The 24,841-nt window shown below is 44.3% G+C and overlaps 1 protein-coding gene across 1 annotated transcript; it reads right to left on the reverse strand.

Moving 5' to 3' along the window:
- Positions 1 to 3,234: 3,234 nt before the first annotated feature.
- On the reverse strand, positions 3,235 to 24,362 carry PYM1 (PYM homolog 1, exon junction complex associated factor). Its single transcript, XM_055329323.1, has 3 exons — positions 23,840 to 24,362; positions 4,728 to 4,821; positions 3,235 to 4,142 (listed from the first exon to the last, which is right to left on the reverse strand). The coding sequence occupies exons 1-3, from the start codon at positions 23,871 to 23,873 to the stop codon at positions 3,659 to 3,661; spliced, it is 612 nt and encodes a 203-aa protein (XP_055185298.1). The 5' UTR covers positions 23,874 to 24,362; the 3' UTR covers positions 3,235 to 3,658.
- Positions 24,363 to 24,841: the final 479 nt, after the last annotated feature.

Consider the following 24,841-nt stretch of genomic DNA (forward strand, 5'->3'; position numbering starts at 1 on the left):
TTTCTGGCTAAAGGAAAGCTCTGCGCTACTCTCTACTCTCAAAACCAGCTGCAGTCGGGGGACAGGACAGGACAGGAGAACCTGCCAACACCGCCCCTCACAGCACCACCTGGGCCTGAGGAGAAGCCAATGCAGGCGCTCGGAGCCCAGGAAGGGAAGTGGCCCGTTGGAAAATAAGTCCCCTCCAGACCCTCGAATCTTTGCTATTTACACATTAGGAGGAATCATCTGCAAGAGAGAAAGAATCGCCAAATAAATAGTGAGATAGCCTCAAGAATAAAAAGACAGAGAGGAGGTAATTTCCTTTGCCATAAGCTACCAGGGCCCATTGGGGAAATAAATTGGTATCCTTCTGCCCCAACCACCCCAAATAGAGAGACCAGACAGGGTGGGATGCCCTAGCCCCTTGCTATTGATTTTATCAGCAGCTTTCAAATTTATTTTCCTGCAAATCAAGGTAAGGAATACATTCTATATTCTCACTCAACACTGACAGAGTGATGAACAAATACACGAAACAAAATTATCCTGAGACATATTGACCCTTATTAAGCATCAGTCTCTGCTATTTTCTATTTGACCACATTTACAAATACCACAGTGGGGCCCCTGGCTGGCTCAGTGCAGCGTGTGACTCTTGATGTCAGGGTGTAGTTCGAGCCCCACGCTGGGTGTAGAGATTATTTAAAAATAAAATCTTGGGGCGCCTGGGTGGGGTTGGGCCTGTCCAACTCTTGGCTTCCACTCAGGTTGTAATCAAGCCCTGCCTCCGGCTCTGGGCTCAGATGGGAGCCGCTTGAGACTCTCTCACCCTCTCCGCTGCCCCTACCTCCTGCATGCCCATTCTCTCTCGAATAAATAACTCTTTTTTTAAAAAGACTTTATTTGGGGGAGAGAGAGAGAGCTGGGGGAGGGGCAGAGGGAGAGAATCTCAAACAGACGCATACTGAAGACAGAGCCCAGTGTGGGGCTTGACCTCTCAACCCTGAGATCATGACCTGAGCTGAAACCAAGAGTTGGACACTTAACAACTGAGCCACCCTGGTGGCCCTAAAATAAATAAATCTTGGGGGAAAGATCTTGAAAAACAAAACACAGTACCAGTCACCACTTTCTAAATTGATTTCATGACCCACATTTTGAAAAACACTAGTTTATGTGCAAATTTTCATCCTATATCAACACTAATTTTTTGGTAAGGAAAGGTGCCCCTACAGAACTGAAAGCGAATTCACCACGCCCTGTTTGTGCTGCCACGCTAACTCTCCCCTACCTGCCTCTCTGAGTTGTGAGTCATAGTCTTCAAAATCCAACACCATAAGTCTTTCCACTCCCCCAATCCAAAGAAATGGGGTTTGTCTTAGTTCTCCCTCAACAGTGCTGCCTAGTACTTAATTAAACCTGCCTAGTACTTAGTGATTTTTTTTTTTTAAGATTTATTCATGAGAGACACAGAGAGAGAGAGGCAGAAACACAGGCAGAGGGAGAAGCAGGCGCCTCACAGGGAGCCTGACGTGGGATTCGATCCCAGGACTCTGGGATCACACCCTGAGAGGATGGCAGACGTTCAACTGCTGAGCCCCCCAGGCGTCCCTTAATTAGCGATTTATACAACTTAAGAGCTTCCTTAAATAAAGGCTCTAAAATGTATCCATAATTGCATCCCTCCAGACTGGCACAATGGCTAGCAGGGCCCAAATATCAAAATAAACTTCTACCAAACTACTTAAGATCCAGGAAATTTAAAGGTTTACTGTGGCAAATCCTTTTGCAAAGCAATTAATCTCTCCTTAATAATAGTTTTTAAAGTACAGATTCCTCCAAAACAGCCAAACTTATAAAACATCAAATATCCATTTATAAGCCAATTAAGTCGTATTTATAAAATCTTTCCAATTGTTCAGGGGTCCTACACAAGGGAACTCAGGCTTTTAGACTCACAGTGAGGTGCCCAGGCAAGGCCTCATTAACTGAGTTCAGCTGTTCAAGGCACAAATTATCCCTCGCTTTCTGCGTCTACACATGGCTTGTGGCCTTACTCTTTCAGGCAATTATTTGAGAATTTACTATTTGGGGCACTGCGATGCAATGATGGTAAACATCAAGTAGGGCTCCAGAGTGCGATGATCTAATGAAGAGGAGGCCTAACAGTAAACGAGCACAGCAACGTAATGTAACAAACGCCATTACAAACCGAAGTGAGGAAGCCCGTTTGGAGAGGCACCTAAATTAGTATCTGAGAGTAAATGGAAGTCTTCCTGGTGAGGATAACGCCGGGCTCCGAAGACCAAGAAAGGACGAGGCGGAGGCGGAGGGGGTGAGGAGGAGTACTGTAGGCAGAGGGCCCCGCAAGGGCAAAAGGCTCAGAGAGAACAAGCTCTTTCACCGAATAGCAAGTAATCGGTAGAGTTGGAGCAGAGTGTGGCCTGAGCTGAGGGAGACAGGACACGAGGCCACAGTGTGTGGGACCTTCTGAGTCGGGCTAAAAATGGAAACAACCGAGTTCATTCAGTGGACGTCCCCTCCGTTGGTCTCTGCACTAGCAGCCGGCTAGAAAGAAAGATGGTGTTAAGTTAGGGGGTGTATGAATCACATGTGCAAAAATTAAGTGACAGCTCTTTTGGGCTGTCAATGCCTCTTCTTGTATTAGTTTGTCCCACAATGCCATCTTAGGGTGGCATCTGAGAAGATAAAATTTCAAAAGAGCTTCGGAAAGAAACAGTAAGGGAGGTACAAAGGCCCCATTGCTCCGAAGCATGAGAATGACACATGTAAATTAACATTTGAAATTAAATTTGCTCTGAAGTTTCCTTTTATTATAATCTAATCGATATTCACTGAAGTCTGAGCAAACATACAGAAATCAGTGTTGCGAATTTAGTCATACACTCACAATCTTTAAAAATTGCAGGGGGATCCCTGGGTGGCACAGCGGTTTGGCGCCTGCCTTTGGTCCAGGGCGCAATCTGGAGACCTGGGATCGAATCCCACGTCAGGCTCCCGGTGCATGGAGCCTGCTTCTCCCTCTGCCTGTGTCTCTGCCTCTCTCTCTCTCTGTATGACTATCATGAATAAATAAATAAATAAATTAAATAAAATAGAAATAAAAATTGCAGGGATCACTCCCAACACTTGTCTTCCTGTACCGAACTGAAGGTGATAAAACATCTATTAGAAGCTGAAAAGAGAGGGACAAGGCCAGGCATGTTGTCTACTTGAGTTTATTCTGTTCTTTAAAAAAAAAAAAAAAAAAAAAAAGGCGAGGGATGGAGGGAGAAATAACCCATAAACACTGTGAACAGGAACCAAGACTTGGGTGTACTCCACCTACCCTCAACCTCAGTTCTCCAAGAGATGCCCACCCACCCAATTTTCTTTTAAACAAGACACCCAAATCAGCAGCAAAGGTACCTGGGGTAGTCACTGAGATTTTCAACACTGGGAATGGGAAGGAGAAAAGTCCAAAAAATAGGAGTTGGGAAGAAGAGGGAAGGAATGACGGCGAGGCCAGGCTCTGGAGGACGGAGTTGGGCCATGAGAGATGGAAGCGAGTCAGTATGGGGGGGTTACCCCTCCTGACTGCTGCTGCCCACGTTCCCCAGGACCCCAGAGAGCCCCATGGTTTGTTCTGCAGTCCATTCCCTATTCCCCAAAGGCCTCACAGGCCCAGCTCCAAGTCCTCGAGCTCCTCCTCGAGCGCCCTCCTCCTTGCTAGCTTCTCCAGCTGCTCTTTGCTGGGCTGGCTGATTTCCCCAGCCTGGATCCGTTGCTGCAGCTCTTCCACCTGCCGAAGCTTCTTCTTTAGGTTCTTTATCTTCTTGGCCTTCTCCGTGGTGGCGGCTGACTCAGGCTGGTCAGAGGCTGCTGCTGGGGCTGCCCGGGAGCCCGGCGGAGCACTGGGGGGTTGGGCAGTCTCTCCCAAAGACACCTTCTCGAGAGTCCGGCTCAAGGCCTCTGCCTCCCCCTTCTCCTGCTGCTGCCGCCGCTTCTCCTTCCGCTTCAGGTTGCGTTTGGCTGTCTTGGAGAGGCCTGGCTCACCACCTTCAGGCCTGGATGGGGTGACAGGAACAGTAGCCTCGGGGCTCAGACCTGGGGGCAGTTCCGGTTTACTCTTGAAAAACTTCACATACTTGTTCTCATACCTGCAGGGGAAGAGAGGCCAACAGTTTCAAAGAATCACTGACTGTTGGAGCCCTCTTCTTAACCCCCCTTTTTTTAGAAAGATTTTATTTACTTATTCACGAGAAACACACAGAGACACGGACATAGGAAAAGGGAGAAGCAGGCTCCCCATGGGGAGCCTGATGTGGGACTCGATCCCCAGACCTGGGATCAGGCCCTGAGCTGAAGGCAGATGCTCAACCGCTGAGCTACCCAGGCATCCCCCTTCTTAACCTTTGAAATCATTTCACCCTCTCACTTTCTTGCTTCCTTCCTCTCCTGTGGTCTCTGTCCAATTTTCCTCTGTTCTGCAGGCTGTGGGAAGGTCTCTAGGTCTTAAAGTTCCCTATTTCGGAATGCTAATTGGACGTTCTGATGAACAGAAGCCACAGGAACAGGACTAGGCACTTAAACCCCCCTTGCTCATCTCTGAATCCAAGCCCCATCTCCTCTTCTTTCTCAGAGATCTGCTCCCTCCTTCCATTTTCTGGGGTCTTGGGATCAAAAGATTCTTCTTTTCTGTTGAGACCCTATTAAATACCCCCTCCTCACGCCTAACCACGCACACTGGGACCTCCTCCTGGGGCACATAGCCTTCTTTCACCCTCCGCTGCTTGCGCCAGGTCCCGTCAGGTCGTTGTGTTGAGGCGATATATTTGCCTGCAAAAACAGAATCAAGTTAGACAGTTACTCTTCCTAATTTTCAAATAGTTCCCAATTTGAAAGAATGCATGAATGCACACAGCTTTCCTCAGCACCCATCCAGCCACCAAATGCAATCATGAAGTCATCCTTTTCTCTCATCAATTCGCCTTTCATCATTATTCACTGAGTGCCCAAACCCTGTATCATACACCATCCTTGCCCTCAGGAGTTCTTTTTTTTTTTTTTTTTTTTTTTTAAAGATTTTACTTATTTTAGGGACGTCTGGGTAGCTCATTGGTTGAGTGTCTGTCTTCAGCTCAGGGCATGATCCTGGGGTCCTGGGATTGAGTCCTGCATCGGGCTCCCTGCAGGGAGCCTGCTTCTCCCTCTGCCTGTGTCTCTGCCTCTGTGTCTCTCATGAATAAATAAATAAAAATCTAAAAATAAAATAAAGATTTTACTTATTTTTTTAAGATTTTATTTATTTATTCATAGAGACACAGAGAAAGAGAGAGGCAGAGATACAGGCAGAGGGAGAAGCAGGCTCCACGCAGAGAGCCTGACATGGGACTCAATCTAGGGTCTCCAGGATCACACTCTGGGCTGCAGGCGGCGCTAAACCCCTGCGCCACGGGGGCTGCCCAGATTTTACTTATTAGAGAGAGAGCACAGAGGGAGGGATAGAGAAAGAGAATCTTCAAGCCGACTCCACGCTGAGTGCAGAGTTTGACACAAGGACCTCATGACCCTGAGATCATGACCTAAGCCAAAACCAAGAGTCGGATGCTTAACTAACTGAGTGATCCAGGAGCTCCAGGAGTTTCTATTTTTACACTATTTCCTATTTTTAGTCTAGCTGGCAAGATAGGATAAGCAGAGGAAGAGTTTAAAAAAAAACAAACACGACAATAACATGGGGACATCAAAAGGCAATAACTGAAAAAGAGGCCAAAGCGGGGCAAAAATAAGAAATTGTAGGAAGGAGAAATGACTGGAGATGTAGAGAGGGGAAGTCTTAGTAAGATGGGTCATGAAAGGGGCACCTGGGTGGCTTAGTCAGTTGGGCGTCTGCCTTTGGCTCAGGTCATGATCCCCAGATCCTGGGATGGACCCCATCCCTGCTGGGCAGGGAACATGCTTCTCCCTCTCCTCCTCACTTGTGCTCTCAAATAAATAAATAAATAAATAAATAAATAAATAAATAAATAAATAAATAAAATCTTTGAAAAAGAAAAAAATTTATAAAAGATGGGTCATGAAAAATAGGTCAACTTCTAAGAATCCATACTACAAATATAGAAGTACCAGTACACAAGGATATATGTAAAGGGTGTTTGTTGCTGCATTAAAGTAGCAAAAACTGAAAGCAACTTTGGTGGCCATCAGTAGATGAATCCCTGAGTACACATTGATCATCCACATGATGGAATACCGTGCTGTGATGGAAAAAATGTCAGGTGCACTGACTCTGGCTTGAATGGTGCTCATGATATACCAAGTGGAAAAAGCAAGTTGCAGGACAGTGTAGAGAGTAGTTACCCTCAAAGATTTTTATTTCAGGATCCTCCTCCACTCTTATTTGAAATATTATCCATTTTACTATGCAATATTAAAAAAAAAAAAAAAACAACCCAGGGAAGCCCAGGTGGCTCAGTTTAGCGCTGCCCTCAGCCCAGGGCACGATCCTGGAGACCCGGGATCGAGTCTGTCAGGCTCCCTGCATGGAGCCTGCTCCTCCCTCTGCCTGTGTCTCTTGTCTCTACCTTTCTCGCTTCTGTGTTTCTCATAAATAAATAAATACAATCTTTAAAAAAAAAAAAAACACCCAGGGATGCTTGGGTGGCTCAGTCGATTAAGTGCCCAACTCTTGGTTTGGGCTCAGGTTGTGACCTTGGTGTCCTGGGATGGAGCCATATGTGAGGGAGTCTGCTTAAGATTCTCTCCCTCTACCCCAGCCCCCCATAATCTCCCAAATAAATAAATCTCAAACAAACAAAAAAAAAACAAGGTGCCTGGGTGGTGCAGTCAGTTAAGCATCTGACTCTTGGTTTCGGCTCTGGTGGTGGTCTGGGAGTCAAGAAATTGAGGCCCTGCATCGGGCTCAAAGCTCAGCTCCGAGTCTGCTTGAGATTCTCTCTGCCTCCCCCTCTGCCCCTCCTGCTCTCTTGCTCTCTAAAATAAATAAATAAATCTTTTTTAAAAAAACACCCATATCTGTTAATCTTGTCTTGTCAGAAAAGTCTTTACTGGGAAGCAAGCTGTCAAGATAACAGTGGCAAATACAAGTTTTCCAGAATTCTAATTTTTACTTGAAGGTTTAGGATTTTACCATTGGCAACAGATACTGTCAGTCAATTTTCTTTCAAATGACAGGTTTGGTTCCTTCACTTTCAGGAAAATGCCTATCAGATACCCGGTTCTCAATCACTAGTTTGTCAGCGGTTCTTTTAAGTAAAAGTGGTGTTCCATGAAAAGGAAGCTTGTTTAGCTTGCCCCTTTGTGGACAATTGTGCCAGTGCTTTTCCTTCTACTCCACCTTACTTCAGTACAGTCCAGTGTTTCATCCAAGCTTCCCATTTAGTCCACAGAGAAGAGTAACTTTCAGTTACAAAATGAGTAAATTCTGGGTAATCTAAGGTACAGCATGGTAACCACTGACAACAGAACTGTATTGTATACTTGAAAGCTGCTAGGAGAGTAGACTTTCACAACAAAATGGCAATTATGTGAAGGATGTGTTATCTAACCTTATTGTGGTAAACATTTCATGATATATACATGTGTCAAATCATGACATTGCACATTTTAAACCTACACAATGTTATATGCTGATTATATCTTAATAAAGCTGGAAAAAAGTAAGATGTGTATTCAAGGGCCAAGGTTTAAAAAAATTAGTAAATCTGGGTAGCCTGGGTAGCTCAGTGGTTTAGCGCCACCTTCAGTCCAGGGTGTGATCCTGGAGACCCTGGATGGAGGCCCACATTGGGCTCCGCACATGGAGCCTGCTTCTCCCTCTGCCTGTGTCTCTGCCTCGCTCTCTCTCTCTGTGACTATCATAAATAAATAAATTTAAAAAAAGATTTTATTTATTCATGAGAGAGAGAGAGAGAGAGGCAGAGACACAGGCAGAGGGAGAAGCAGGCTCCATGCACTGGGAGCCCGATGTGGGATTCGATCCCGGGTCTCCAGGATCGTGCCCTCCGCCAAAGGCAGGCGCCAAACCGCTGCGCCACCCAGGGATCCCAATAAATAAAATCTTAAAAAATAAAATAAAGTTAGTAAATCTTATTGCCTAATCAAGGATATTCTTAAGTGAAACTGACATTATTTACTGTAAGCACGTAGTAGTGAAGAGCACAAGGAGTGGGAGCTTGGTACAACCAGATTGATTGGTGCTAAGAGGCCAGCAGTTTTACCCGCCTTTGATTTTGCACCCTTAAAGCAAATGTCAACCCAGCAAAAAAGGCGATTAGCATTAGTATATAATAAAAAGTTATGTTTGCAGACCTCCTGACAGTCTTTTAGGGAACCCCCAAGGGTCCTAGACAACATTTTGAGAACTGCTGGCATAAGGTATGCTCCCAGTCTTGTGGGGGCAAGAAGCAGCACTTAACAGTCCATTCGGTCTGTGCACAGGGGCGAGGAGAAGGGTATGGAAGGACACATACCAAGATACCAAGCTTTTAATGCAGTTATCTTAAGAGGGGTAATCTAGAAGCAGTAATAGAAACCATTAACCATCAATATATATACTTGCTACCCTCATAGATATCTTTATTTATACCATTAGTGTTTTTAAGAATCTTATATATAGGGATCCCTGGGTGGCACAGCGGTTTAGCGCCTGACTTTAGCCCAGGGCGCGATCCTGGAGACCCGGGATCGAATCCTACGTCCGGCTCCCGGTGCATGGAGCCTGCTTCTCCCTCTGCCTGTGTCTCTGCCTCTCTCTCTCTGTGTGTGACTATCATAAATAAATAAAAATTTAAAAAAAAGAATCTTATATATACAAATATATGTTGTATTGTTTTGTGTGTTTTTTTATTTTTTTTAAATATTTTATTTATTTATTCATGAGAGACACAGAGAGAGAGGGAGAGAGGCAGAGACACAGGCAGAGGGAGAAGCAGGCTTCATGCAGGGAGCCTGACATGGGACTGGATCCTGAGGCCTTCAGGATCACGCCCTGGACCGAAGGTGGCGCCAAACCGCTGAGCCATCGGGGCTGCCCTGTTTTTTGTTTTTTTAAAGTAGGCTCCACAGCCAATGTGGGGCTTGAACTCACAACCCTGAGAGGAAGTCACATGCTCCACCAACTGAGCCAGCCTGGTGCCCCATGTGTTTTTTTATTTTTTTAAGTATTAGTTTTTAAAAAGAAAGAAAGTTTTGAAAAAGAAAAAGAAAAAGTCAAGTCCAGGGCCTTCCACATGGATTATATATTGTTCCATGAACTGGCTTTTTGTTCAAAATGAAAGTATCATTAATATATTAAAACTAAAAAAAAAAAATTAAAGAAAATAGTTAAGATCTGACAGATAGAAGAGATGGGACAAAGAACAAGCAGGCAAAGAAAGGCACGGATGTGGAAGGGGCAAGGAGTATTTACAGAACAGAAAATAAGAGGAATCCAAGTGAATCAGATAGTTCCTGTTAGGAAATAATAAAAAACGGGGCTAGATCCTGGAAAACCTTAAACACCAGGTCAAGGAATTTGAAGTTTTTCTGGTGAATGAAAGAGAGGCACTGAGCATACTGCTTGGCTAAATGCAATACTTTGGAGTATAAACTGAAGAATGAAAAAGCTGAGGCTTCATGGAAGGGGACTGACTGGAGTTGGGCTTTAAAGAAAGAGTCAAGGCAGCCCGGGTGGCTCAGCGGTTTAGCGCCAACTTCAGCCCAGGGCGTGATCCTGGAGTCCGGGGATTGAGTCCCACGTCAGGCTCCCTGCATGGAGCCTGCTTCTCCCTCTGCCTGTGTCTCTGCCTCTCTCTCTGTGTCTCTCATGAATAAATAAAAATCTTAATAAAAAAAAAAAGAGTCAAACTCATAAGTGAACAAGGAGGCAGAATAGATTCCTTTTTTTTTTTAATTTTATTTATTTATGATAGGCACACAGTGAGAGAGAGAGGCAGAGACACAGGCAGAGGGAGAAGCAGGCTCCATGCACCGGGAGCCCGACGTGGGATTCGATCCCGGGTCTCCAGGATCACGCCCTGGGCCAAAGGCAGGCGCTAAACCGCTGCGCCACCCAGGGATCCTGCAGAATAGATTCTAAACAGAAGTTCATTCTGAACAAAATACCACACATGGGAATAATGGAGATGGCCTGTTGGGGAGACAGTGGCTGAGTTAGAAGGCTGGTGTAAAGCTGGTGTAAACTGGTGTAAATGAGGGGAGAACGTGCAGACCTTGAAATGCCAGCTAAGGAGGTTACTATCTGGTACTTGGCATGCATTCAATAAATATTTGTCCAATGAATGACTCTTTTATCCAAAGCAGTGTTTTAGGGCAGGATGAAATCTGGCAGGATGAAAAGGTGAATTGGAAAGGGAAAACACTGGAGACTCAGGACTCAGGGGAAAAAAGGGTGCAATAACCCTGGCACAAGAAACAGAACTGTTTGAAACCGTGAAAAGGGAAAGGAAGAGACTGATGCCGGAAAAGAATTAGCAAAGAATCAACAACACCTGGGAAGTCACTGATTGAGGAGGGGTAAGGAGCTAAAGTAAAAAATAATTGAACACCTTCAGTAATTCCAATCTTCACAATTTAGCACTAAGGAAATACACCAAGAGGAAAACACAAAAACAGAAAAAGAAGAAAGGGAGAGATAATTAGGTGAAAATTGTGGCATTATCTATAAAGAGCTAAAAATTAAAAGCAAACTTCAAGTCCAGGTATACAGGAATGGTGTATAATACATCCATGAAAAATGATAATGGAGTGCCTGGCTGGCTCAGTCAGAAGAGTGTGCGACTCTTGGTCTCAGGGTCGCGAGTTCAAGTCCCATGTTGGGTGTAGAGGTTACTTAAAAATAAATAAATAAACTTGAAAGAGACCTGAGTGCCTGGGTGGCTCAGTCAGTTAAGCCTCTGCCTTCAGCTCACATCCTGATCCCACAGTCCCGGGTGGAGCTCTGCACCGGGAGTCAGGCTCCCTGCTCAGCCAGGGAGTCAGCCTCTCTCTCTGCCCCTCCCCCTCGTTGTGCTCTCTCCTACTCGCTCTCAAATAAACTTTAAAAAGACATAATTTTTAAAAGTAACAAAATTTTAAATAATATAATATGACATAATGTAAAACATAATTAAATTATATAAATACACCATTTCATTAAATGTTATGCATATTTCTTTATTTTTTTAAAGCTTTTATTTATTTATTCATGACAGAAAGAGAGAGGCAGAGACACAGGCAGAGGGAGAAGCAGGCTCCATGCAGGGAGCCCGACATGGGACTTGATCCTGGGACTCCAGGATCACACCCCAGACCAAAGGTGGTGACACACCGCGGGGCCACCGGGGCTCCCTGTTATACATATTTTTAAGTTCAGACAAGAATGTGCAATATGAAGTCAGGTGATTAGATTATAAATATTCTTTCTTTTTAAGAATGCACATTAATGTTATTTTATTGTGGGTTTTAAAAATATCTCATTTGGGGCACCTGGGTGGCTTAGTCAGTGGAGCGTGCATTTCTAGATCTCGAGTTGTTGAGTTTAAGCTCTATGCTGGGTGTGCAAATTATTTAAAAATAAAATCTTTTTTTTTAAACTTTATAGTCAGTCACTCGAGTTTTGTTTTGTTTAGATTTTATTTGAGGGCAGCCCTGGTGGCGCAGCGGTTTAGCGCCGCCTTCGGCCCAGGGCGCGATCCTGGAGACCCGAGCTCGAGTCCCACGTCGGGTTCCCTGCATGGAGCCTGCTTCTCCCTCTGCCTATGTCTCTGCCTCTCTCTGTTTGTCTCTCATAAATAAAATCTTTTAAAAAAGAGAGAGATTTTATTTATTTGAGAAAGAGCACACACGAGGTGGGGGAGGGACAGAGAAAGAGGAAGCAGACTCCCCACTGAGTAGAACGGGGGGGGGGGGGGGGGGGGGGGGGGGCTCCATCCCAGGACCCTGAGACCTGAGCCAAAGGCAGACGCTTAACTAACTGAGCCATGCAGATCCCCAAAGATAAAATGTTTAAAAAAAAAGAATCTCATTTTAGGTTTCAAACCTAAATGGCTTGGAGAATGGGTACAAAATAGAGAGTGAAATTACCTTTGGCCTGGTGATTTATAAAGATTTTGTGGAGGGCAGGGACCTGTTGTGATCTTTGAAAGATAAGCAGGATTTAGGCAGGTAGAGGTGGGGGGTGTGGTTATGAGAAATGGCAAGAAAGGAAGTATTTCAGGCCTATGGGACAACACAAAGGGACAAATCAGACTAGTCAGGACCCCGCTTAAAATCCTTTCTGGGGACACCTGGGTGGCTCAGAGGTTTAGCGCCCGCCTTCAGCCCAGGGCATGATCCTGGAGACCTGGTATCGAGTCCCACATTGGGCTCCCTGCATGTGTCTCTGCCTCTCTCTCTCTCTGTCTTTCATGAATAAATAAATAAAATCTTAAAAAAAAAATCCTTTCTGTATTCCTATTGCCTTCAGGGTATTTACAAGGAGGAGAGGACCACACACAAAAGGCCTTGTTAGTGTCCAGTCTCTCAGCACCAAGTCACTCATACTCTACTAGAGCCACTGAAATATTCACAAATCTCACCAGACCTGTGTCTCTTATTATGTATGCTTTTTTTGCTTTGCTTCTTTTGGCCTGGAATAGACTTTCTTTGATTCTTATTTAGTTAATTCCTATTGGTCTTTAAAGGCCAAGTTCGAGTATAAACTCAGTCAAGTCTTCCCTGACCTTTCCACCCTAAACCAGGTTAGAAGTAGCCCTTTGTGCAATACCTTTGTGCATGGCACCTGTTTTGGCTTTATTATGCTAATGATGAACATAATTGTGTACTTCCTTGAGAATAGAGACTTTGTCTTTGATCTCTGAGGCAAAGGGCCTGGCCCATAGAAGGCTGTAATTAATTCAAATTAATAAATAAAGAGGGGCGCCTGGCTGGCTCAGTCAGTAAAGCATGTGATTCTTGGTCTCGGGGTTGCAAGTTCCAACCTCAAACTGGGGATAGAGATTACTTATAAATAAAATCTTTAAAAAATTTATTTCAGGGACTCCTGAGTGGCTCAGTGGTTGAGTGGTTGAGCATCTGCCTTCCAGCTCAGGGCAGGATACAGGGGATCAAGTCCCACACCAGGCTCCCTCCGGGGAGCCTGCTTCTCCCTCTGACTATGTCTCTGCCTCTATCTGTGTCTCTCATGAATAAACAAAATCTTAAAAAAAATAAATAAAAATTTAAAAATTATTTTAGGGGGATCAGAGTGGCTCAGTCAGTTAAGAGTCTCCCTTCATCTCAGATTATGATCCCAGGGTCCTGGGATTGAGCCCCATTTTGGGTTACCTGCTCACTGGGGAGCCTGCTTCTCCCTCTCCCTCTGCCTGCCACTCTTCCCCCTGCTTGTGTGCTCTGTCAAATAAATAAATAACATTTTTTAAATAAATAAGTAAATAAATAAGTACATTCTTTTTAAATAAATAAGTAAATTTAAGCATCACATTAGAGAACAAGAACCTAGTATATTTTGGGCAAAAGCAAATGTAATAGGAAAAGAGACTAGAAATAAATTAGTCAGAGTATGAAAGTTATCCAACCTCCTCTTGAGTCTGGACTTAAGCTTCAGACTGTGGGAGAACACTGAAGGCCAAAACCAGAATACAGAGGATCTGCTCAAAGCAGTGCTTGAGGATTAACCTCAAAATGTGTAATATAAACTAAAAATAGAACCAATGAAAATAATAGCACAATAAGGAAAAAACCGATTTAAATGGTCTCTATGGGTATTGAAAGGAAAATCAAAGAGAAATTCATTATGAAGAATAAGTTGACCTGAGCCTGAAGACTGCCAAGATTTGAATGAGAGGGACAGAATCATTAAAACAGTGCTGTATGGGTTTAATCTGGTGTTTTTCACATGTATTCTCTTATTTTTCACAACGTATCTGTGGGTAAACTGGGCATACGGTAATAATACTTATCCACACATGGATTTTAAATGTTTATTGAGCACTTGATGTTGTGCCAGGCACTGTAAGGAGCTAGAGATACAACAAGAAATAAAGCAAGCAAGGGTCTTGCCTTTTTATAGCATGCATTCTAGTGAGGAAGAAAGGCAATAAATAGGAACTCAAACTAATTACAGTATCACTCTTGAATGTGCAAAATTTGGAGAATAAAAATCACTGATGATACAAAGAAAATCCAACACCTGAAACGACTGTATGTTAATGATACTGGAATTAAAACAACAAGACCACAAAGAAAGTCCAGAGAAGATGACACTGTTGTGAAAATAACTAATTCAATTCTAGACAGGCAGTGTTTTACATGAAATTAAGGAGAAAAGGACAATGCTTGAAACAGATATTTAAGATAATTGCACAAAGATTATAATTCAAGGCTTAAGACCAGTAAGAATGGATGAGAAAAGACAGGGTCATCCATCCTCACTGGAAGCTCTGGGATGCAAATAACCCGTTATCACCTATTTTATGTTCTCTTGCTTCTATTCTCTGGCCTTCATGGTATCCAAACGTAAAGTCATAATGAAGGGAGTGGTTTGGAGATTCCTACCCCTAGAAATAAAAACCAAGGGCAGGATATCAAGATTTCCAGGTAACCCCCTTGAGAGAGTAAAAAACTACAGATTAGAGATGACTACTATAAGAACTTGGTAAATCTAGTTATTTTCCCACATCTGCTGTTTCGTAATCCTTAATCTGTTGCTTTAAACTGTAAAGGGCCTCGTTTTCAGGGGCGGCAGGAACACAGTGAAGAAACAAGACAGCAAGCAAGGCCTAGGAGAACTCTAAGAGGTTAGATGGAAGTGACTGTTAAAGGGGTGTCGAATCCCTGTGACCTGCTTCAAGTAAGAAAGGAGATCTGTGTGACAGATCTGAGCCTGGAGATGACTTCCGGGCCAAGAACCCAGATGTGGTTTCTAACACCTAGAGAAAATATAGAAAGAAAAGATCCAGTATGGAGGAATGACCCTGGAAAAACCGTCATGATCATCTTCCTCAAGAAAGAAAAGGTGTCAGCAGTAACAGCAATTCTAAGGGGAGATGGATAGTGTTAGGCCATGGAGACCAAAAGAATTTTAAGGACACCTGATTAACGGTATTAAATAATGCACAGAGATAAAGGAAAAGGAAAATTGAGAAGAAAAAGATTACTGATTTTGGCAATTTGGAAATTTCTAGTTATCTCCAAGAATATAGCTTCAGAAAAGTAGTCAGAAACCAGACTACAAATTAATTAAATATAATAAACACTTATTAAAAGCTTCCTATGAAAAACAAACAAACAAATAATAAAAGCTTCCTATGAGGGGACACCTGAACGGCTCAGTGGTTGAGCATCTGCCTTTGGCTCAGGTTGTGATCCCCCAGTCAGGGGATTGAGTCCTGGGGATTGAGTCCCTCACTGGGCTCCCCATGGGGAGCCTGCTTCACCCTAGGCCTGTGTCCCTGCCTCTCTCTGTGTCTCTCTTGAATAAAGAAAGAAAGAGAAGAAAGGGGAAGGGAAGGGAAGGGAAGGGAAGGGAAGGGAAGGGAAGGGAAGGGAAGGGAAGGGAAGGGAAGGGAAGGGAAGGGAAGGGAAGGGAGGGGGAGGGGAGGGGAGGGGAGGGGAGGGGAGGGGAGGGGAGGGAGGGGAGGGGAGGGGAGGGGAAAAGGAAGCAAGCAAGAAAGCTTCCTATGAGAAAGTACCCTACTAAATGCTACAGGGATTATAAAGAGGAAATAAAATGGTCCCTACTTTTAAGCAATTTGGGGCCTGGGTGATAAAGCATCTGTCTTCAGCTCAGGTCATGATCCCAGGGTTCTCGGATTAGGCCCTGAATCGATCACATTGGGCTCCCTGCTCAGCAAGGAGCCTGCTTCTCTGTCCCTCTGCATGCCGCTACCTGCTTGTGCACCCTCTCTCTGTGTCAAATAAATAAATAAAATATTTAAAAAATATATCAAGCAATTTCTGGTCTTAAGTAAGAAAAAGGGTGGGCAAGTTAGGCAAGGAATAAAAACAAAAATATCAATGTCTAGCTATCTTAAGAGACACTGACACATACTGGTAACAGATCTCAAGAGAATAAATAACCACACCCTGGTTGGTAGGGGAAAGTGACAAGAAATCAGGAGAAGCTCAGGGACCTGATCTTAAATATTAAATACTAGGTAGGAAGTAGTAATAACAGTGACAGATGAGTGGCTATTTATGCAGGCAGAGAAAGGAAGGGAAAGGGCCTTCTAAGAGGAGTAACAACCAGCAAAATCATAGCAATAAGAAAACTCACAGCATGTTAAAAACCCATAGAAAAGGGAATTTATTAACAAGTGGCTACATTGCATCAGGAACTTTACATAGGTTTCTTTACTGACTCTAGACAACAGGTATTTATTACCTCTACAGCTGGAAGTTAAGGGTCTTCAAGGGGTTAAAGATGTGTCCAGGATCAAAGGCACAATGCTTTTCTGCCTTCTACAGCATCGTCCAGTTTCACCCAGTTTCACCAGGGGGTTACAGGCAGAGACCTAGCATGTGGTGACACTATACTGAAAAGTGGTTTGTGCTTGTACTAAAGAGTACTATCTAAGAGTGAATGGTATACGTGTAAACTTCACAATTCCAAAAAGAGCAGCTACCAGATGATGAGAAATTCAATAGCTTACCCAAAGTTACAGTCAATAAGCTGCAGAATTCAAACCCAGGCTGTGGGTTTGTTCCACAGGCTGTGCATTTTACAATACCATTGCACACTGTGTTATAAATGGATACAAAAAAGTTCTACCTCACTAATAATCAAAGAAAATATAAATATAAAACAATAAAAAATATAATTTCCATCTGTCAAAGTAGTAGAATTTTTGAAGATGAGAATACCAGTGTAAAGACGTGGTTAAACCAGCAATCAGGGAAGCCTGGGTGGTCCAGCAGTTGAGTGTCAGCCTTTGACTCAGGGCATGATCCTAGGAGTCCAGGATCGAGTCCACATCGGGCTCCCTACAGAGAGGCCGCTTCTCCCTCTGCCTGTGTCTCTGCCCCTCTGTGTGTCTCTCATAAATAAATAAATAAATCTTTAAAAATAAATAAATAAACCAGCAGTCATTGGTGGTAAAACCCCTTAGAAAGCAAGTTGGCTTACATAGCAAGACAATAAAAGGTAATCCTATTGTTTACCAGCATTTTCCAAAGCTTTTCTTATATAAAACACTACACTTCCATAAGATATTAACAAGGTTACCCCAAAAAATGTTAAATAAATTTTGGGCAATTCCGGCTTAAACATAAACAAAAAGTTTGCTTTTATCAGCAGGACTTAAATGACTTAATGTGTTCTCATTCATGTGAATATCCACAATGAAAGGGTCATTTACAGTTTTCCCAAATTTATTTGACCACAGGAACCTTATTTTTGTTATTTATTTTGTTTTTACTATTTTGTAGCACATCTCATAAGGCTACCAAGCATTCTGAGGATCATATTTTGAGAAATATAGCCATTTGGTATGATCCCATTATGTAAAATTATAGATATGCTACATATGTGCATAGAAAGAAAACTAAAAGAAAGTGTAACTATAGTTTTCTTTGGGTTCTAGAATTGCTGAATATGCATGTGACTTATATTTTATACTACTTACAAAAACATTTTCCAAGCTTCCTACAATCAACATGAATTAACTCTATAATTAATAACAAATAAATACATACTTGTACCCTCTAACTTAGTAATTCTACCTCTGGAAACTCAATCCTAAGAAAATAACCCTAAATGCAGGCAAAAAAAATATGCAACAAGGGGTGCGAGGGTGGCTCAGTCGGTTAAGCAGCTGCCTTCAGCTCAGGGCATGGTCCCAGGGCTCTGGGACTGAGACCCACATTGGGCTCCTTGCTCAGCGGGGAGCCTGCTTCTCCCTCTCCCTCTGCCACTGGCCCTGCTTGTTCTCTCTAATATATGAATACATTAGTTTTTTAAACTTATGCACAAAAATATTCATACAGTTCTTCTAACAAAAATTCTGGAAACAATCTAAAAGTCCAATAACAGAAGAAACATAAGAGAGAATGTGTGCCCAAACAATGAAACACTCTGCCAGTATTTTTTAAGTATTTAAAAAGAGTTTCTAATATCAAGGAAAAATATTTTTGGCATAAGGTGGAAAGGTAAAATATAAGTGTATATACCATCAAATTCAAAAATGTTTTAAAAAAGCACAGAAAAAACAAAGATCAGAAGGACAGGTGCCAAACTAAAGAGTAGACATTGGGTGGATGATTTACATGGAACAAAAATTACATACGTAAATCTGTCCTTAAGGAATGGTATTCTAGCAACAGTGTGTCATGTGAACTAGTACAGAGACTGGAGATAGGGACAACTATTTGGGAAGTCACGGCAATATTTGCAGGATAAAGGAAAATGGAATTTAATCAGACACACAGAATGACTCAAGTACTATGCTTGATACTTTGCATATACAATCTCTTCTGATCCATATAATAATCCTTACATAACAATAATAATTACAGATCCATTTGCTGAGCACTTTCTATGTGCCAGAGATGTATTCTTCATTTAAATTTTAATTCTCAGGGTGCCCGGGGTAGCTCGGTGGTTGAGCGTCTGCCTTTGACTCGGGCACTCAAGCCACAATCCCGGGGTCCTGGGATCAAGTTCTGCATCAGGTTCTCTGCAGGGAGCCTGCTTCTCCCTCTGCCTGTGTCTCTGCCTCTCTCTCTTTCTCTGTGTCTCTCATGAATAAATAAAATCTTTTAAAAAAGTAACTAATTAATTTTAATTCTCACAAAAATCCTATGTCTGTAGGAGTTATTTTCTAATTGATGAGAAAACTAAGGCTTAAATTCCCAAAGCTTAAAATTCTCAAGGCCAGCTGGCTGACAAGTACTGAAGATGGGATAAGAATAATGGCAGCAATAGGAATAGAAGAATGACATTTTGACAACTGGTGTGTGTCAGAGGATGGGGAATGAGAGGAATAAAAGATGATGCAACAAAGAGTAACAAATACAACAAAGATACCTAGTGCTCTGATCTTGGTTTTTTTTTTTTTTTTAAATTTTATTTATTTATTTGAGAGAGTGACAGAGCAGCATGAACAAGGTGGTGGGGGGATGGGCAGAGGGAGAGGGAGAAGCAGACTCCCCTCTGAGCAGGGAGCTGATGCGGGGCTTGATCCCAGGACCCTGGGATCATGACCTGAGCCAAAGGCAGATGCTTAACCACCTGAGCCACCCAGGCACCCCTGATCTTGGTTTCTTCATACCATTCTCCAGTAAAAGGAACAGGGGATCCTTGGGAGAAATGGCTGATTCTAGGACCAAGACAGGAAGTCTAAAAGACAAGCCTGGAGCATCTTCTAATGCGAGAAAGTAAGTTAGAGCTAAAAAAAAAATAAAAACAAAAACCTACACTGTTGGGGGTATGTCAAAAGGACACAGGGCCAACTGAAAGAGCTCCCAATTCCCAAAGCTGGAACATTTAAGCAATAAAACAAATAGTATTGGAGTATAACCCAATGTCCCTATTTCTATAAATAAACGACTGAATAAGTCAATGGAGAAGACATAAATCTGCAGAAAAATTCCAAATAACATATGTAAATACTCCATCTTTAAGAAGGAAGCATAACTTCCTAAGTGTGCGAGTTGTGAATAGAGCCTTTCTTATAGACGATAGTATGAAAAGAGAATAAAAATAAGGGTAACTTTACAGTGGAAAAACCTTACAAACACTACTTCAGCCAAGTGATCAGTCAGAATCAATAGCAAAAAAAATCATGACACATACCCTTGATATGATGAAAACGTAACTTTTCCTTTGCAGTTGTACCACAAAAACACATAAGCCCAGTCTAATCATGAGAAAAATATCAGCCACATTCCAAACAGAGGCATCCTATAAAATACTTGACTAGTACTCCTCAGCACTGTCAAGGTCATCAAAAACAAGGAAAGTCTGAGAAACTATCACAGCCAATAGGAGCTTAAGGAGACATGAGAAGTAAAAGTAATGTGGTATTTGGGATGGGAAACTGGGACAGGAAAGAAAATTAGGTAAAAACTAGGAAACCTGGGTAGCCCGGGTGGCTCAGCAGTTTAGCGCCACTTTTACCCCAGAGCCTGATCCTGGAGACCCAGGATCGAGTCCCACGTTGGGCTCCCTGCATGGAGCCTGCTTCTCCCTCTGCCTGGATCTCTGCCTCACTCTCTCTGTCTCTCATGAATAAATAAATAAACATCTTAAATTAAAAAAAAAAACCTAGGAAACCTGAATAATGTATAGACTTTGGTTAATAGTAATGTATCAATATTGGTTCAGTGATTGTAATAACGGTACCATACTAATGTAAAGTTAAGATGTTAATAACAGGGGAAACTGAGTATAGCATATATGGGAATTGTCTGTATCATCTTAAGTTTTCTATAAATCTAATACTGTTCTAAAAAATAAAGTCTATTTAAAATTAAAATGAGAGGGATCCCTGGGTGGCGCAGTGGTTTGGCGCCTGCCTTTGGCCCAGGGTGCGATCCTGGAGACCTGGGATCGAATCCCACATCGGGCTCCCGGTGCATGGAGCCTGCTTCTGTCTCTGCCTCTCTCTCTCTCTCTCTCTCTCCGTGACTATCATAAATAAAAAAAAAATTTAAAAAAAATAATAAAATTAAAACGAGAGAGATGGTGCAGAAAGTTGATTTGGGGTTGGCTAGGACAAGGATGTCACTAACAGAAATAAAGAAGGAAAAATTTACATCGATTTTGGGCAGACTAAATTTAACAAAACTGTAAAGAATTAAGGGACAAATAAGCAGTAAGGAAATGAAAACAGTATGTGTAGACCTGATATTCAAGAAATCAGGCTGTGAACAGAAAGAAACAAAAATGACAGGCCTTGATGCTTCAGTGAAATAGAAAGTGGGGGGAAAAAAGTGAAGCCATCTGCCATAGGAGAGAGAATTAAAAGGGAGGGTCACAGAACGCTGGAAAAGGTTGGGGGAAAGAGCCACGGTAGAATGTAAGCAAACCAAGAAAAAAGAATTGGAGAGAAGCCGGGATCTTGGCAGAAGTTAACACTAAGTTATATTACACTGAATATGCTAGTTTTGCACTTTTTCTCTAGCCATGTGCTGTGGCCTAGACGTAGAAGCCAAGAAAATAGGTGATGAGTATGATTCAAGATAACAGAAGTGCTTGCTAAGTATAGAAGTTCAAAATAAATGAGGAAAAGCAATGAAGATAGTATCAAAGTGGCTAGTCACCAAGGTCTAGCAGAGCAGCTTCAAAGGTAGTCATGAAGGTACTGGTAGATGCGATCAAATGGGAAAGGTCAAGAACCTAAGACGGGCAAAAAGCAGATTCTCTGGATATGAAATAGTGAAAAAGGTAACTGGTGGGAGGCTAAAGTAAGTAAAGGAGAGCATCATCTCAAGGGGAAGTGGTGTTACAGAGTAGGTCTTAATTGCAGCGATTCTGATGTGGACCTACTTTATTTTTTTTTAATTTTATCCATTTATTTGAGAGAGAGAGAGAGAGAGAGAGCAAGCAGAGGGAGAAGCAGAGGGAGAAAGACAAGCAGACTCCGTGCTGAGTTCAGAGCTCAACGTGGGGCTGGATCTCATGACCCTGAGATCACGACCTGAACTAAAACCAAAACTCAGTCACTTAACTGACTGAGCCACCCAGGTGCCCCGATGTATAGCTACGTTAAAAATACAAAGGAGAGGCGCCTGGGTGGTTCAGTTGGTTAAGCGGCCAACTTTTGATCTCAGCTCAGGTCTTGATCTCAGGGTCCTGAGTGCAAGCTTTCAGCTGGGCTCAGGAAAACAAAAACAGGGATCCCTGGGTGGCGCAGCGGTTTAGCGCCTGCCTTTGCCCCAGGGCGCGATCCTGGGGACCCAGGATCGAATCCCACGTCGGGCTCCCGGTGCATGGAGCCTGCTTCTCCCTCCTCCTGTGTCTCTGCCTGTGTGTGTGTGTGTGTGTGTGTGTGTGTGTGTGTGTGTGTGTGTGTGACTATCATAAATAAATAAATAAAAATAAAAAAAATAAAGCTTAAAAAAAAAAGGGAAAACAAAACAACAACAACAACAAAAAAAACACAAAGGAAAGTCAACCATCTTGTGCTGAGGAACTATAAGACCAGAATATTTCAAAGATGCTGGAGACACTGAGAATAAGAGCAAGAAACAGGGGATCCCTGGGTGGCTCAGCGGTTTGGCGCCTGCCTTTGGCCCAGGGCGCGATCCTGGAGTCCCGGGATCGAGTCCCGCGTCGGGCTCCGGGCATGGAGCCTGCTTCTCCCTCCTCCTGTGTCTCTGCCTCTCTCTCTCTCTCTATGTCTATCATAAATAAATAAATCTTAAAAAAAAAAAAAAAAGAGCAAGAAACACAGTGGAGAAAAAAGTGATGCAACAGGTCTGGGTCCTTATGGGCAATAAGTGATGGCCCTGAGGTTTTAGAGAAAATGCTATAATTGCATGGCAATACCTTCCACAAAGATTAGAGTGACAGTGGTAGGTCAATGATCTGGAAGTAGTAAGACAAAGTAAAAAAAAAAAAAGGCAGTAGAGTGAAATGTGGTATCTGGATTTTTGTGAAATAGGTTTTAAGAAAATAGTTGAATAAAGAAAAGTATACTGAACAGTAAGTAATATTTTCAAAGCTCACATTAAAAGGAGCCAGTAGAAGAAGGATCTTCTGTAGAGAACAGAATAGGTTCTGTGCACCACTTTGAAATGTGAGGCTGGAGACAAGTAGCAGAGACCTGGCTTGTCATAAGATACCAAAGGAGAGGTGGGCTGAGACCTAAGGAACATGGAAAGTAGCAAAGCAAGAAGCATAAAGGGCACAATTCAGAGCACAGCAGCACACACAGTGTCACGTCTACAGGAGACTGCATGTACACAGCCAAGGCCACAAAAACCAGTAACACCTAGCCTAGCCTTGTACAGCTTTTTATAAATTGCTTTCACATATGCTATCTTACTTGATCGTCACCAGGTAGATATTCCTAGGCACATTTTTCTAAAGATGAGGAAATCAGGATGGGACAAAACCAAAATGAAAATACTGACTTCCAGTGTTCAACACATCAACCTCCATACACCTCAGCATCTCCACCAGCCAGGCCGGAAACTCTTCTCTAGCCAGAATCATGGCTTCTATGAACTTGTCACAGGGCTTGAGAGGCCACTTAGACACCTCCTGTTTGCCTTCTTCCACCTCAGATCCCTCGACTTTTATCACCACCACCACCAGAGAAGGTACAGAAGGGTGATGCCATCAAGAAAACTCAAGCTGAAAGTTATACTCGATTCCTCTTCCCTTCACACCTCTGAACCTCAGTGACCCAAAAATGAAGGCGAGGGAGAGAATGGAAAAAGCACTCTATGGCAACGAAGAGGTCTTTAACAGATAGAGCTTCGAGGAAGAGAACCAAGACGGGGCTGGGGTAGGGCACAGGGCAGGTACAGCTGCCAGGTGGGGGAGGGGAGCAGGGGTAAAGCTGGAATTGGAGGGAACTGAGAGTATAGGAGTTCCCACGCCTGGAGCAGCCAAGAGAGATATGGGATCTCCAGCTGCTGGAGAAAAGCTACGGGCCTAGGAGGGTCCTGGAGCAGGGACCTCACTGAAGGACCCCAGGGTCTGGGTGACCGGAAACAGGGACCCCCAAACGCGAGACCAGAAGGGGGCGCAGGTGACACCCCATAGGAGAGAATGAATGGGGAAGGCGGTCCGGAGGGCGGGGCAAAAGGAGGGGCCCCGAGATGGGCGGGGCACAGACCCCTTTCCAAGTCCGAACCCCTGCCCCGAGAGCCCGGGGAGAAGCGGCTCCGCGCCTCCCGCACTCACCGCCGGTCTCGTCAGTTACATAGGGAGTCGCCATCTTGAAAACGCAAACCACTTCCGGCGTGAGCGGGCTGGGGTCCCGCCCCCCTCCCCACCGGAAGTGGAGTCCAGATCGTAGCCAGCCACCATTTTAGTCTTAAAGGGAGACTGCACCATTTCGTGGACGGAGGCGGCGGAGGAGCTGAAGATTAAAGGCAGCTAGAAGCTAAAGACTTGAATAAAATAAAAGCCGGAGGCTCTAGTAGGGCCACTGATACCAATATCGGGCGCCTGGTCCGTGTGAGAGAAGTTCCGGGGCGCGACCCCTCCGTCCGTCCGGGGCTTTCGGGGAAGAGGGGCAAGGCCCACCGGCACCCGGAGCGCGGGCCGGTAGAGGGGTCAGGCCGGGCCCTGCCCCCGGGCCCCGGGGCCTCGGGCGCGCACCGGCTGCCCGGCCTTGTCGGGGGCCGCCCGCTCGGCCCCGCACGGCCCGGGCTGCCGCCGAGATCCCCGGCCGGCCCGGCGGCCTCCTCGGGCCGGGCCCCGGGGTCGGAGGGCAGGGCGGAGGCCTCTGGGCGGAGCCACTTGGAGTCTCATTAACCTGGCGCAGGTCTGGGCGCCGGGCCTCGAGCCGGAGCCGGCCGCGTGCAGGGCCCCTCCCTCCGCCCGCCGGCCGGTGCCTCCCGCTCCCCGGAGGGACCCAGAGGTCGCCGCGCAGCCCGGGAGCGGCCGGCGGCAGGCTCCTCTCCTGGGGCTTGCTCCGCGCTCCCGCTGCGCTGCCCTTCCCTGCGGATCCTTGACCCCCAGGCCCCCCGCTTCGGGCTGCGGCTACGTTAACGTCCCCTGCACCGCGAGGGGCCGGCCTCAGGGCCTACCTCCGACACTAGGCCGCACGCGCTTGAGAGAGGCTAGAGCACTGACTAACTTCCTAAAACTTTGATAGAAAGCTTTGAAGTTTTCTCAGGTCGTCGCTTCTGGTCCATCCCCTGCCCCACCTTCCTGTCACGCACCAGAGGCCCAGCTCAG

This window comes from Nyctereutes procyonoides, unplaced genomic scaffold (assembly GCF_905146905.1).
Source record: "Nyctereutes procyonoides isolate TBG_1078 unplaced genomic scaffold, NYPRO_anot_genome, whole genome shotgun sequence".
NCBI lineage: Eukaryota > Metazoa > Chordata > Mammalia > Carnivora > Canidae > Nyctereutes > Nyctereutes procyonoides.

Coding starts and splice junctions, on each gene's coding strand:
- PYM1 (XM_055329323.1), bottom strand. CDS start 23,873: ATGGCGACTCCCTATGTAACTGACGAGACCGGCG. Junction 4,822..23,839: donor TGTAACTGACGAGACCGGCG/GTGAGTGCGGGA, acceptor CTGTTTTTGCAG/GCAAATATATCGCCTCAACA. Junction 4,143..4,727: donor CCCCAGGAGGAGGTCCCAGT/GTGCGTGGTTAG, acceptor CTTCCCCTGCAG/GTATGAGAACAAGTATGTGA.